General features: G+C 47.1%; 1 protein-coding gene across 6 annotated transcripts in view; it reads left to right on the top strand.

The window, feature by feature from the left end:
- The window catches only part of si:ch211-186j3.6 (neural-cadherin), a 146,035-nt gene that overhangs the window by 92,463 nt on the left and 37,803 nt on the right, over window positions 1-15,769 (top strand). For all 6 annotated transcript variants that reach the window (XR_004775435.2, XM_081706391.1, XM_035521097.2 and 3 more), the window contains 4 exons: window positions 2,312-2,405; window positions 3,687-3,871; window positions 7,012-7,238; window positions 12,070-12,347. Coding sequence is in view for 5 of the 6 variants with exons in the window: in XM_081706391.1 (XP_081562517.1) it covers window positions 2,312-2,405; window positions 3,687-3,871; window positions 7,012-7,238; window positions 12,070-12,347 (784 nt within the window). In the remaining variant the exon portion in view is untranslated. The remainder of the gene's footprint in view (window positions 1-2,311; window positions 2,406-3,686; window positions 3,872-7,011; window positions 7,239-12,069; window positions 12,348-15,769) is intronic.

The following is a 15,769-nucleotide window of genomic DNA, read 5'->3' as shown; positions in this document are numbered from 1 at the left end:
CATATTGATGAATTGGGACATTTGCATGATTCAACAAATTATTTTGGTCAAACATCACAAGCAAATCTAGAACCATGTCATATCAAAGGGGACTGTGTGTTTAATATATATTTATGTTTTGTAAATTTGAAGGACACTCTTATCTAGATCAACTTAAAATTTCAAGGTAGGCAAATGGAGGAGTCTTGCTCAAGGACTCTTTTTGGGATGGCATAGAGCATCACCACCAGTAGTGGCAGCACTGTTACCCACTACTTTTCTTTACTCTATTACCTGTTCAGGAGTTTGTTTGTTTTTTAAATTGCACTACACCGAGCGAAATTTGTGTTTTACTTTCCTTGTAATACGTTTGACATTATAACAAAGTAGATCATATATCATTGGATATTCATAAGAACATCACATTAGTTACTGGTTATGAACTATGTTGAAGAGATACTTCTGGCAAAAGTTGGAATTTCTGGCAAACTTCTGGCAAATCTACCCAACAGCAAGACATGAGCTTGAAAGCACCTCCGACAGACCCTATTGAAAATACATGGCTGCCAAATTGAATGATGCTTCCAGTAGTTATTATGTGTGTGTATGTGTGAACACACAGCCCTAGTTAAACCTTTAAATTGATATCGTTTAGTTTGCTTCAGTAGAAGAACATTTTGTATCTTATATTATTCAGGGACAGACAACAATTCATAGAGGATAGCACTTTCCACTGATCTATTAAACTAAGTTATTGGAAGGAAAACAATTGAGAATCATGACTTTCATCTTTTGTGAATTTCTATTGGGGTATTTAGTTTTGCCTAGTCTTGCATTGTCAGTCTCTCAAGAGTCTAGTGCCTTTCACCAGTTACTGTAGCCAAGAACCACCTACTATTGCAGGACAAGAAATTCGACTGACTTGCAAAACATCCAATCACAAGCTTGCTATTTTTGCACAATGCATAGAAAGAAGCAATCTTGAAAATGGAATAGTGGCATAAACAGGCCCTTGGGAAACAGCAATTGGCAGTCCAATATTGTGTTCATGGTAAATGTCAGTACCTCTCTCCACGTTAGTTCAAAATATTAATCTTAAGTGTAGCCCATCAGAATTTAACTGGCAGAATCCTGAAAATGTGGCCATCTTAACACTGTCATGCAACGCTTGCCCCCACGAGTCACGGGGTTATGACCCACCGCATGCAGGGGGAACCACATTTGTTTGTGGCCACACCCTCCATAAGGACACACCTGCATGGGGTTAATCGTTACGTGTTTGTCTGTTTATTTTAAACCACAGTTAGTGTGTGCCTCGGTGTGGGTCATTGTTGATGTCGTTGTAGATGTGAATGTAGTTAATGTTTTGTAGACTCACTGTTAATGTTTCTTAGCTTTTGTCAGTGTTATTAATGTTCATGTTGTAAATGTGAGAATGTTCACCATTTGTGTTTTGTGTGAGTGCCAACGTTGTCTTGTATGTTCTATGTTATTAAATGTCTCTAAAAGTTGAAGGGATCTGTGCGTCCTGCTCCGCGTCCTGTGGCACTCAGGCAAAGATCACAAACGCGCTATACATAGCAGACTTTCCATCTATGTGTGGGCAGATCGTCTGGGGCTGAGACTAGGTTATCACATGTAGAAAGATCTTAGATATTTCCTACTCCATTTCCACATCCTAACTTGTTTAATGTAGCTGATAGCTAAGGTTACACATTAAATGTAACATGTTGAAAGTTCTGTTTAGATTTTGTTGGAATATGTTAGCAACATTTTTCATTGCATAATGGAGGTAAAATGCAAAACGTTGCACTGGCTTAGCTGTTTTAGTCTAAAGAATTGGAAACAAATGGGCCAAAGTTATTTATCTCCCCGACATAAATAGTAGCAACAACACAGTGTGTGCCCATGCCTGCTATATTGCTTCGTATTAATTGGTTGCAGAAAGTACAGCTTGCCCTACTGAGACCAGGACAACAATCAAATGAAGACCAACCACCAGATCAGTCCCAGCACTGAACAAAGCTGACAGTGTAGTCCGGCTGAGGAGAAATTAGATAGTTATAGACATGTCGCTTACCTGCAAAGGAGGAAACGCAGCTGTGCGATTCAGAAACTCCTATTGTTTCCCAGTACCTATAGCAAAGCATACCAGTAACTCACTGTCTCTCTCATTAATCATTTAACCTAGGTCTAAAAATGTTAATGCAACTCAGTGCAGATGAGGGTTCAGTTCTAGAAGTCACTGTTTCTTTCTTTGTCTAATATGTGCGCGCCCACACATGCAGATATGCACTCCCATGCACTCTGACTGTATTTTTAACACCCACAGGGAGGATGCCAACGACTGTTCTGGGGAAGGTGTATGCTCCAGATCCTGATGACTGGGACAACAAAACATATTCCTTCGAGGGACATGCTCCTAAGTAAAAGCTCCCCTCTCTCCTCTTCTTACTCCTCACACATTTTTTCACCTTGCCATCTTTTCTTTTTTAATTTCTTTTCTTGCCTCTCTCTTTCTTGGTTCTCTCTTTTTCTCTCGCTCTTTCTCGGTCCCTCTCTCTCCCACCCCCACCTCCCTGGTTCTTCATCTTAGTTGGGCGCGATTGTAAAGCGTGATGAAGAGAGAAATCTGATAGGCCCCCATCCTTCAGAACCCTCTAAAGCTTAAACAGCGTGACTGTTCTGACTCCGTCAGATGAAAACCTGCACTTGAGAATGGGGGAAAACTCAGTTTAACACGTTCATATATCTTCAAATTTTATATCCATTTAAAATATAATCATAGGTTTGTGCATTTGAGCTGAAAGCGAGTAGACCTTAAAATCCCTCGTGTGTTTAATGACTCTGTGCGGGTGTTTTTTGAAGTTTGGTTTGGAGTTTGAATGCCAGGTTAAGGTTACATTTTAAAAACTAACCCCACTCTTATCAGGAGATAAGCGGGGCCCTGTATTTGAAATCAGCACATCTTAGCTGCTTTTTGGACACTGGTTATCAGGCCTGTTAATTAAAGATGAAGGAAGCTTCTTACATAGCCGTTGCTTTCTGGCTTTCATTTCTCCACCTCTGGAACTTTCCATCCTTTCCTCTATCCTGTCTCATATCTCAGATTTCATGCTGTTCTATTTAATGACCTCTCATCTAATTTAAAGTGACATCTCATTTAGTCTGAATATGCACCCTTCAGAGTTGCATCTAAGGGCATTTGAATTAAATGACATTTTTTTGTTAATACTGAAACTTGGTTTGTTATCAGTTAAATGATTTTTGAAATGACCACGTTCATCATTATAGAACTGGCTGCATGATTTAGCATTCAAACTGTATCTTATTTTATCTCAGTGTAGATTTAGATTTTATTGACCACTCTGCATCAACAGTTTAACATCATAGTTTTAATTACATTTTTTAAAATTAAAAAATAAATTAATAAATTATATATATATAAAATATATATTTTAATTTATATATTTGTTTTTTAGACACATGATCAGTGATCACAGAAATACATTCTGATCCTTTACAGTTTAATAAAGATTTTTTATACCTAAATACTTGTTGATTAACATGTAAATTAAGGGCATTTCTTGCAGATGTGTGTTGCGGCCGTAGCTCATGAAGGTGTGGGAGCAGGCTGCTCGCGTGCAGGGTGCTGATTGCTCAGTAACAGGAACAGCTGTGATGCATTCCTCTCCCTCTGTCCGCAGTCACTTCCTCCTGAACAAGCGCACGGGCTTCCTGGTCATCAAGGAGATTGCCCCGCCTGGCGTGTACGACTTCAGGGTGCGTGTGGCAGACGGAGAGTGGCCGGATGCCGTCTCCACCGTGAGCGTGCACGTGCGGGAGCTGCGCGATGATGTCATCCATAACTCCGCCTCCCTTCGCTTTGCAGGTAAAACCCTGTCTTGCTGGCTTTGGCCTCGTATGTCGCTGGGTTTGGGTCTAGCAGCATTAAGAGAAGTGCCGCTGTTGTTGTACTTCCAGTCCTGTGTGTTTGAACAACTTTAAGTTCAACAATTAGCCATCACAGTGAACAAAGCCAAAGTTTGGTCCCACTCCTGCAGACTTACTCTTTTTGGCAGTGCAAGGATCCCTTCAGCCGTGACAATAAGCTTACTGATGATAATACGCAAAATCTGCAGATTAGCCTGTTTTAATTGTAAATCGTGTGTGCCCTAATTCGATTTCGAGGGGCATTAAAGGCAAATTTCATAAGCTTGGAGGAGAGCTGACATAAGTTGCTCTAAGATGACGGCACCAAGCTGCCGTAATGATGCTAGTTAAAGGTTTAGCCGTCGTGATGTTACTGCTGGCCCTGCCTCACCCTGCCGTGATGGAGCCAGGCATGGGGGTGGGGGGCTTTGCGTCCTTCAGCATTTGAGCAGATGACAGAGCATTTCCCAAAGAGGAGGGACCTCTGAAATTAGGTTATGGCTGAGGTTACGGTCTGAGGGTTATTAAATTGAACAGCAAAAGAAAGTAGGAGGTGACAAAAGTGTCATAACCCATATAAACTGATCAAAGGATTTCAGGATGGATCTCCTGTACGACTGAGTGATGTAGGCATGGAACACGACAGCTCCACTGTTGTGTTTGTGTGTGTGTGTGTGTGTGTGTGTGTGTGTGTGTGTGTGTGTGTGTGTGCTTGCTTTGCTCTTCCGAAAGTCTTCTAGCATTTAATTTTCCATCATTTTATTGGATTTTGCGAGACGTGTTTAATTTATGCCTACAGAAAGTTTTGTTCAAGTTTGAAATTTAAACCTTTTGGGCTATTTAATCTAAATTTGTTCTCTGATCTTGTGTTATTAACTGACTCAGCTTTAAAACTAACATTAAATATCTGCAAGCGCATGATGTTTGTTGCATCTCCCAGTGAAGTCCAGATCATGTCTAGATCATGACACTTTTCAGTTCTGGAAAGCAGCCACTCCTTTTTAATGGGAATCCTGACTTTTCTAACCTTTTTAAAGTGTCGCTGGTTTTCATTGGTAAACAAACATTGCTCCGTGCCAGTGTTTAGTCCCGGGTGACAGTGTTGACATGTTGACATCTGTCCATCCTCAAGATGTGCCACTAGTCTGGTTTCAGGCGAACGGCGAATGAATGAGTGAATGTCTCCCTGGTCCCTGAGCCCAATTCACACACTCACATTTAATCCTGGTGGGGAGAGTGACGCAAGCAACCCTCCTCCCCCAATCAAGGTACAACTTGCAGCCTCCTTGACATTTGAAATCCCATTTCAAGATCAAAGGAGCCAGAAAGGCCCTTTTTAATTCTGCTTTGCAGATCTTAAGGCTTATTGTGTGTAAAACTTGCTGTGGAATTGATTGAAAGGTGAAATACAGGATGCAGATTTAGTCTCTGAAGCCCCCACATTGGCTGGTAAAGATGAGTGAGAGTACAAAAGCGTGCACACACACACACACACACACACACACACACACACACACACACTCACACACCTACTGATGGTACCAACTTGGGCCTTCAACCTTCTATCGCCCTCTTTCGTTACATGCATACATACTGCTTTCTGCACATTCACTAGCATATGAGCCATAAAAAGCCCTTGGCTCTTTGGCACAGAATTTCTGAGCCAAATAGCCCCTTATCAAGCTGTGGGTTTATCTTTGAAAAAAATGCAAAATGTCTCATCGTCTCTGATTCTCATCTCTGTGGATCACCCGCAATTTTGACCTACACTTGGACTGTGCGTGATCAATAAAAAGAGAAATTGGGAAAATACGTGTGCTGGGATTAGCACTCAGAGTCTTGCTCTTTCTCAAGGTCTTATTGACTGCCCCTCTGTCATCACTGCCCACTGAGACACTGCAGCTCCCATTCCTCTTAAAGCTGCTCTGAATAGTAAATTCATTCCTGCATGTGCGTGTGTGCGAGTGCACGTGCCTCTATGAATTTGTGAATATTCTCATGTAGCCATTGCAGGCTTGACTTACGCATACTTGCAAAGGGCACGTAGTTGCTGGCTTTCCATCCTGCCCCGGCACCCCCACCCCACAGATTTCAGTGGGCATTCACCCTCGCTTCTGCAGGCGTGAGACCCAGCAGGCTGAGGCTCTAAGGTTTCCCACCATGCTGCTTAGCTCAGGTGAGCTACTATGCTGAGGTCAAAGCCTGCCACTGGAGGAGGAATTTAGAGTCATGAAGTAAGGGAAGTGAGACACACACTCTCTATCTCTCCCACCAACACGCACACACATATGAACACGCAAGCCTGCCATCGGTCATTCACATGGGGCCCACTTGAGATGCAGACTAATAACCCCCTAAAGGAGCACGTCCGTGAGCAGTGTTGCGCGCGCACATGCGGGGAAACGCTCAGCGGCTTGCTGCAAACCCACAGCCATGTGCAGTACATTACGTTCCATTTCCAGTGCAGCTGACGCTGTCCTCGGATCTCTGAATCTCCAGATCTTCCAACATCTCCTCGCTTCTGTGCGCCATGTAGTGTGAGCCATAATCCAAGAAGCCTCCACCTTACGGTCAGCAAATGGCCCCAAGTTAGACTCACCCCACATGAACCCCACATGCTTCTATCAACCCTACCGCATCCCATCATCCCAGTTGAAAGTCCTCTGGTTTTGGGGCAGAACCTGGTGCTCCTTTAACCCTCACACCTGCACAGCAAATGGATGTGGATCCGGAACAGCATTTAATGAAAAGTTTAACGTGTCTCATCGGCCATGACGCGCCATCAGATGAGCTGTCACCATGATGACAGTGGACGTGCGAGGCTTTGACACGTCCTGTCAGCCGGAGTTTGAAGGTGCGGCTGTTGCGTGTGCTAACTCTGCTTAGCCACAGCAGGATACATTTTTCATGAGCACCCCCCCACCGGTGTCCGACCCCTGACTGGAAAACCGGACTTTCATTTGGCAGCGTTCATGGGGCCTTTGCGCTGACATCGTGCTGTGATAACAACAAACACTCTTCCAGGAATGAGGATGAACTGAAGGAAAGAGAAGCTGTCAGTCTTGATTTGTGTGTGTGTGTGTGTTTGTTTTCCCAAAGATATCACTGCTAAGGAGTTCATGGAACAGCGAGGGGGTATTCGCAGTAGGTATGAGCTGCTGAGAGACTTCCTGTCTGAGATGCTCTCCGTGGGGACAGACGACGTGAACGTCTTCAGCCTGGTGGAGGTGCGGGACAGGACCCTGGATGTGCGCTTCAATGTGCACGGCTCCCTCTTCCTGCGGCCAGAGAGGCTGCACGGATACCTCGCCGCTCATAAACAGAAGGTGAGGCCTTTTTTTGTCCATGCCCTCATTATGTGTGGACGTGCTTCATGAACTGATTAGAGCTTGATATTATACATGCAGAATATGGTGGAAACTAATTATATTGTGCCCGCTTGACTCTTCTCATGACTTCTTTGAATTCCCCAGGATCCTTTTTTTTTTCTTACAAGCTCTGTTTGCGCGGTGCCTAATTGCTGCTGCCATCGGCACGTTATGGGCTAGTCTTCCACATTAGCACACGAACAAGCACGTGGAGCGCCAAAAGTCAGAAATGCAGAAATGCTGCTGCCTTCTACACCCAGCTAGACATCATCTCTGTCGCCCTCACCTACAGATTAGCAGGTACACAACGCTGACCGTGGCCCCGCGAGAAGTCCTGTCTGCTTCTTCAGTCCAATTAGACATAAAAGTCTGCTTTCCAGCCTGAAGGGAGTTAACGGAGCGAGAGGCGGTTTAGGGGGTTAGAGGGGGTGGCTGGAAAGAGGTGTGGAAGGGTAGGAGAGGGGTTGTTGAGGGCCACTTTATGAGGGCGGTTTATGGGCGGTGAAGGGGTGAGGCTTCATCTGAATCTGCCCAGGACTCAGAGGGACGACGTTGCGTGGAGTGTCGCGAGGCAGGTGGGCAGTGGCCAGCGGAGGCAGCAGTGGTGAGTGAGGGAAGGAGTATGGGAGAGGGATTAGGAGGAAGAGCAGAGAATCGAGGGTTATTAATGTTTGGAGTTCTAATACCATAGAGAGGGCTGTCCTTGGTTCGCTCTCATTCCCCCACTGCTAGTTCTTTTTTCATTACTCAGAGCTGAACGTTTGGGCCGAAGAACTGAGAGCATTAACCCGGGTCGACGCGTTCATATGGGACACATGCCTCGCTCCACCTGTAGTAATTGGAGAAATGGAAACCAGCTGAAACTTTTTAAAACTGTGTTCAGGAGAGTGAAAATTTGTTTTATGTAGAAGATGGGTGCTGCGAGCGATCCATCTTGCTTGTATTCGCTTGGTAGCGTTAAATGAAAAGGAGAGATCTGGATTTGAGGCAACCGATTCAGTGTGCGGATCTGGATGCACATTACCCAAGCCTCCCAGAATCTCATGTAATTGCGTCGCTCTATTTTTGGCCCTTGTCTGTTTGTCAGACACATGAAGTAGGGCATGATATAAGCTCAGAGTGGATGACGAGAGGGAGCAAGAAACGAAGGGAGGACCTTGTGTCTGTCACTTTTAAATGATGCCTCTTCCAGGATCTGTGATAGACTAATGGCCTCCCATTACACTCCCTCTCTCATTCTCACTCTCTCCACCCTGCCACATCTCCCTGCCTCCCCTTTCCCTCCTGCTCCACTCTCCGACTTTGAGCGGCCTAGAATTCCCTCATGGCCTTCTGGTATAAAGGAAGCATGTCACTCTTATCCCTGGGGCTTCATCCCACCGTCCTTCCTGCTTAACCCCGTCCTATCGACCCGCGCGCACGCACACACATGCACTCATAACACCTCTCTCCCAAGAGGCAGTGCAAACGTGCATGCTCGCATCTGGAAAGGGGAACACCCCTCCCGCCCGCGTGGAACTCGGGAGCCTCGATGAAAGACGCTGAGAGCGAATCCGTGAAAAATGCAGGCAACCAAGGGAGAGAATGCCACGCGTGTAGCGGGGAGCTTGTTAACCGTTGCACTTGTAAGTGGCAGGATGCGAACACAATTGCAGCTGATGAGGTGTTAGAAGATGGGTGGGGTTTTGTTGGGAAGTACGGCTGGCTTCCTTCTTGCCTTCTTCACATTTGAGGTGTTTACTCCAGCACAGAAGACCGGCTTCTCAGGCTGGAATGTGATAGACCATAAGGGTCTCTTCGGAGCAAAATCCCGTTGCCAGAAATCAAGCCAGAGGGGCCGTCGCATTCCCGCCAGCCCGCTGGTGGCCCAGTCCTCATTCACAATCTCCTCATGGCTCCGCACGTGTAGATACAACCATGAGAAACGGTGGCGAGACACAATGCCAACTGGGGCCATCACCTTCACTGTGGCCTTTTCCTCCCGAGACACCTGTCACTCGGAAAGTCCATCAGCAGAGAGAGCAATTATGCAGTAGAAGAAAAAGAGCAGAGCGTTTTCTGCCCACGGGGAAGACGCCTGTCCGTTGTTGTTGTTGTTTTGCCGTGTTTGGTTTTTTAGATGTGTTCTTATGTTGTCTTTGTGCACTCCACATGGCTGAGTGTCGTCCTTCTAAATGGCGCACCTGTTGCTCATTAAGAGAGACGTTATTACAGCGGCTCCAGCGGGAAGGTGAGGGAAGAGCTAACAGAGAGAGGAGAAAAGTAGCATGTGTGACTTTGTGCTCCAATTCTGGGAGTATGTTCTCTGTCTCTGTGCCAGGGAGCAATCTCTTTTCCTCTCTATCTCTCTCTCTCTCTCTATCTCTCTCTCTGTCTTACTCCCGCTCTCTGTGACTCATTCTTCTCTCCTTGCCGTTCTGACTCCGGCTCCCTCGAATGCACTGTGCTTAGTACAACGCATGTCACCTTCAGACATTCTGATCAAGCGCCCAGTCCTACCTGAAGGATTCTTTCTTTTGGAGGGAAGTGAGAGAAAAGAGAGAGAAAGAAAAGCACACCCACTCCCTTCCTTTCTTCCTTTCTGTGAGACATGGATCTCGTTCACCTGTTCTGCATATCTCCAGGGTGTCCTTGTGTGCTGCCACACTGCCACTGTGCCCTCGGGGAATTGTGGGTATTGTAGTCCTGGTCCCCAGGGGTCCATAAAAAGCACACTGTTTGGAAATGAGCTGACAATGGTACGGAGCAGGAAAGCAGGCTCACGCTGCAGTGCCCCCTCCGCTCGGCATGTACGGGGACAGCCAGAGGAGAGGGAGTGAGAGAGACTGACAGAGAGAGACAGAAAGTACAAGAAAAAGAATGACAGAGCCAGCAAGGATGATTAGATTTTGCTTCCACTAGCTACAGGGCATATGCAGATCCCCAGCTCCCACGCAAGGACTTCCATTACACAGCCGTGCATGGTGATTGAGGTGGGAGGGTTGGGGGGGGTTTGAGTGCTGATAAAATGATGCCCTCTTTTGCAGGAGTTAACCTCCCAGGTAATCCGTGCAAATCGCCTCCGTGGCAGTTACTAGCACATGAAAGCGGTGAAAGCCCCGGCACAAAGGGAGGGGCGGGGCGGGGCGGGGCTGTGGGCTGGGGCTGTGGGCTGTGGCTGTGGGGTGGGGCTGTGGGCTGTGGGCTGTGGGGCTGTGGGCTGTGGGCTGTGTGCTGTGGGCTGTGGGCTGTGGGCTGTGGCTGTGGGGTGGGGCTGTGGGCTGTGGGCTGGGGCTGTGGGCTGTGGGGTGGGGTGGGCTGTGGGCTGTGGGGTGGGGTGGAGCTGTGGGCTGTGGCTGTGGGCTGTGGCTGTGGGGTGGGGCTGTGGGGCTGTGGGCTGGGGCTGTGGGGTGGGGTGGAGCTGTGGGCTGTGGCTGTGGGCTGTGGCTGTGGGGTGGGGCTGTGGGGCTGTGGGCTGGGGCTGTGGGCTGTGGCTGTGGGGTGGGGCTGTGGGGCTGTGGGCTGGGGCTGTGGGGTGGGGCTGTGGCTGTGGGCTGGGGCTGTGAGGTGGGGCTATGGGCTGGGGCTGTGGGCTGTGGGGTGGGCTGTGGCTGTGGGCTGTGGCTGTGGGCTTGGGCTGTAGGCTGGGGCTGTGAGGTAGGGACAGCGAGCAGACCACGCTGCATGTCATTGGATGTGCGATGTGCAGACTGATGTGAACAGATGTGGATCTGTAGGTCCTTCCGCACTGTATCTATAGTAGAATCAGTGCTTTATACAAAGCTCTAAACATAAAGGTTTAGATAAATAATGCATTGCCGCCTAGAGCAGAGGCCAGGAAAGATAGAGAAAGAGAGTTAGTTAGATTGTGTCTAGACTCACCCGGGAAGGATGAACTATGTTATGTGTTTCAAAACCCAGTTTGTCTGCCAGGGCAGAGCGGGATGGGGGGGGTGGGTGGGGGGAGGCTGTGGCCACCATGTCTGCCATACGGTCCCAGCAGTGACATTGGCAGTCAACCCACACCAGTTGACCTTATGACCCACTGTTGAGGTTCCGCCCTTCTCTGGCAACATCATTAAAGCAAATGGCCTTGAGATAATGTTTCAGGCAGACCGTGGGGTTTATATCCCTTTCAAAGGTACAAGCCCACCTCATCCCTCTTTTTCTTTCCCCTCCCACATCCGTGTCTCTTCCCTAACATTACCATTTCTCTTTTGGTCTCTTCCTCTCTTTCCTTATCTTTCCCTCCCTCTTTGCTTCACCTTCAGTCACTCCACATCTCCGGAGGGAAGTTTGATAGCAGTCTGATAGGTTGCCTGTGCTGCAGCTACTCTTCTGCTTGCTGTTGAGGGAAGAAAGCGAAAACACTGTTGAATGGGAGAGTGTAGGTTTGGCATTTTATGCCTTTGGAAAAAGTGTAGGTTGGGAGAGGCTTTGTAGTGGTCAGTGTAGCAGGAGATGGAGCGGAGTATACAGCAGTTTATGAAGTATCTGAGAGAGGATTAGGAAATGGGGGATGGTTTTAGGTTGTTGTTTTGCTCTGTATGCTAATGTGGGGTCACAGAGCCTCTTTCAATTTCGTTTCTTATTCCTTGTTCTTTCCAGGTGCCTGATTTCCAGTCAGTGGGCTTTGACAGAGAATTACGCTCTAGAATATTTTTCATTGTTTAATGGATGCTCAGTTTGTGTCCTTCACCCACATCTCTAGGGCTCGCTTTTTTTTTTTTCTGTCTCTCACTCTCTCTTTTATAACTTTTTATCTCTCTGTCTCTCCTTTATCTGTCTCTCTCTCTTTCTCCATCCCCAGCTGCAGTCCTTCCTGCAGGTCAATGTCACCCAGGTGCACGTGGACGAGTGTGCGTCAACGCCCTGCGGAGGAGAGGCTGGCTGCACCACCCACCTGAGTGTCAGCGACAAGCCCACGGTGGTGGACTCGGGCAGCATGGCCCTAGTGTCAGTCACGCTGAAGGCCACGGCCGTGTGTGCCTGCTCGGCCAGAGAGCACCTCCACCAGGGCTGTTCCACTTACCCCCGTAACCCCTGCCACAACGGAGGAGTGTGTGTGGACACCCAGAGCGGATTCAGGTTAGTGGTGTGTGTGTGTGTGTGTGTGTGTGTGTGTGTGGTGTATATGAGCACACATGGTTGTGTGAATTTCGTGTTTGTGTGTACAAATACAGAAAAAGTGATTATAGCTTTTAGAATACTTCAGCTAAATGATATTATAATATGCACTCAGTGATTTCCAGTGACTGAAACTCATGGCAATAAACAAACATTGTTGCTGAGAGACCTCTGCTACCTAGAAATGGCATATTACTTAGAAGGATGTTTAGAATTCCAAGGAGATATTATGCTTATATCTAGAGGCAAGTTAGGTCATCAGCTTTGTATGTTTTTTAGATTAATAGAATTTATTCATGAAGTTGAAGAAAGAAGCCCAAGAGTACTTCCCTGAAGAGTAGCTTGAGGAATTCTTGCAAATTTGGCCCTGCTATGCCATTAGGGCTACAGAGTGAAGACACTGCAGCGGGGCTCCAGGCCTAGCAGTGCTCCCAGCCTGTGATAACAGAACTCCCAGCCTGTGATATCAGTACTTCCAGTCTATGCTAGCAGTGCTCCCAGCCTGTGATAACAGAACTCCCAGCCTGTGATATCAATACTTCCAGTCTATGCTAGCAGTGCTCTCAGCCTGTGATATCAATACTTCCAGTCTATGCTAGCAGTGCTCCCAGCCTGTGATAACAGAACTCCCAGCCTGTGATATTAATACTTCCAGTCTATGCTAGCAGTGCTCCCAGCCTGTGATATCAATACTTCCAGTCTATGCTAGCAGTGCTTCCAGCCTGTGATAACAGTACTCCCAGTGTGTGATAACAGTACTCCCAATCTATGCTAGCAGTGATCCCAGTCTGTGACAACAGTACTCCAAGCCTGTGCTAGCAGTGCTCCCAGCCTGTCATCACTCACGCATCAGGTGGCTCAGGCTATTTAAGGGTACGGCTAAACCCGACACCATCGCATCCCATTAAGTCTCCAGTTAGTGTGATGAAACTGTCTGAGCCCAGCAGAGCCTGCTTCCTCACTTCTCTGCCATGTAAACGGCTGCTTTGCGACCACCAAATGAATCGTGTGAACTTTCCAGATGGGCCTCAGCCACTATTTGTAAGTCTAATCTTCCTACCACCGAGAGTTCTGACAAACGTAAGCTGTGGCAGCCGTTTGTTCTTTGCTGTTTAATTGCCCGGCCGTGGAACGACTCTCAATTCTCCTCACGGAATAATAACAAGCAGGGAGGGCAGTCTATGCATGTTCTAGTATAGAAATGCCAGTTTAGCCCTGATCAACGTGTCTCCATACACACACACGTACACAGACGCACACACAAGCCACATCAACCATGCATCATGCCATGATTTGAGATGGATGCTAGAGAATGGCTACTGCATTCCCCTGTCTAGTCTGTTTGATTACTCAGTTGAGTACACAAAAAACAGAGAAAGAATTTTTTTTTAAAAGCTGCCAGTGGAATTCACGGGAAGAAACGTCTCTTTCTATATCCCTCAGCAATCCGGAGCGGCTGTTGCGTTCCACATCTTTTTCTCCTCTTTGTTCATACGGTGCTTTCTAAAAGACGCGCGCACGGCGCGTCTCAGAAAACCCATTCCAGCACATGTCATCGGCTGTGCGTTTTAATCACCCCTAAAAACGGCGAGAAGTTAATTTACTTCTCAGTAGTTTAATTAAAAGGAGCGAGCGAAGGCGTGGATGGTGGAGCGGCTGGATGGAGTGAGCGTGTAATGGGCACGGCCCCGGTGGGGGCCGCCGGCGCTTTGTGTGGCGAAACCCAGCGCTAATCCAGGCTTTCAGCCCTTCCTCTATATGTTATTGGCTTGTTGCGGATGAATTTAAATTGCTTTTATGGTGCCGCTACACCACGGCCACAAGCGAGCGCGCAAGGTGGTGTATCGAGGGCGGCTTAGATGGCGGCGGTGGAAGTCTGAGCAGTGCACCAAGGACTTCTCATGTGGCACAACATGGGAGCATGTTACAGTGCTATTGTTTTACATTTTTGGCAAAGTTATGGAATATTCTTAGCTGCAGTAATGTCCAAATGCAACTGTTAAAGCTCATTATGAACCCAACAGAACATGTCTGATTGCACTGTTCACAAACAAGGAACATTGCCAATCAGTAATGCTTGTTGTGAGGAATGATATCACAGTAGGTTTCTCTGAACATATTGTGCATGTCGTCAATGCTTTTAGAGCGCTGAGCATCTGCATGTTGCGTGAAAAAAAAAGGTTGAATTATAATGCATGTTTAATTAAAAAAAGTAGCGGCTGATTGAATGATAACATTATTTTACTTTATTTGTTTATTTGTTTGATTTTTCCTCCTGCTCATTGCTGAATATTGCATTTTTGTAAATGTTGAATTATAAAAAGAATAATTTTTAAATGTCTTTATTGTTTTCTTTTACATTGTGTTCAAACATAAACATTGTGCTACTTTATTGTGCATGGTGAAAGAATCTTCAGGACAATATTATTATGTTTTTGACAACTCTATACTAAACCATGTCAGTCCTTGTTGATTTTTGCATTTAAAGTCCCTCTAGTTTATGGGCAACTATCTGTAATTTCCAATTCCGTGTCGAGGCTATAACTCTGTCGATGTGAAGTCCCTGACTAGCTTTAAATGTGTAACCCCAGAAATCGACCCACTAAGGCCTGTGCTAATCTTTATTTAATCACAGGCTGCCTCCTTTGCTCTGCTCTTGTGTGCAGTAGCAAAGGGGTCCGGCTACACCAGCTTCAGGCTACGGGTCTCCAGAGGCCCAAAGGTTCCCTGGCAACCTCCAGAATAAAAAAGAATCACACTATTATGAGAGTCTGAGGGTAAACACACGCGTGCCTGACACACTATGAATCTTTTGAACTTCGGCCTTCCTCCTTTACAGCATTGGCTGTTTAACGGCGTTGACTTACTGTGCAGGCGCTTTTCTGAGGCTACACAGAACCGTATCACCCCCATGCCTGCGCTCTGCCGGCTGGCTCCCCCACGTAGTGCATGCAGCCCGTCACGGCAAGCACGGCGGACGGACTCGCGCTTCGCTCATCCACACTCTTTCAGTGCAAAGCCCCACGCATTCCAGATGACTGGGCTGAGTTCAGGAGATAGGTGGCAGAGGCTGTGAACGAACACCACAGCTCCTCACCGGGCACCGGCGCACAGGATTTGGGGAGTGGAGGGGAGGGAGATTACCACGGGGCTCTCAAAATCGAACAAATGGCATTGCTCATGCTGGGTGCGCAAGCAGGAAATGACCAAAACAGGACCGAGCCAAGAAAAACCAGGCCAGCAGGAGTACGATGACTGCATTCAGCACCAGCGGCGCTGGAATTAAGCCCTGCACTCAGTCAAGGAGACAACATGGACAGAGTGCTCTGATTTAGTCGCTGAGATTTTCTCAGTATCACAGAGGGGACTGTTCACTTTCTAAG

The sequence above is a fragment of the Electrophorus electricus genome, chromosome 23, assembly GCF_041902795.1.
Source record: "Electrophorus electricus isolate QZ-2024a chromosome 23, ASM4190279v1, whole genome shotgun sequence".
Classification (NCBI taxonomy): domain Eukaryota; kingdom Metazoa; phylum Chordata; class Actinopteri; order Gymnotiformes; family Gymnotidae; genus Electrophorus; species Electrophorus electricus.
Note: the sequence above shows the minus strand (reverse complement) of the source record. Positions and strands in the feature narration are given on the sequence as shown.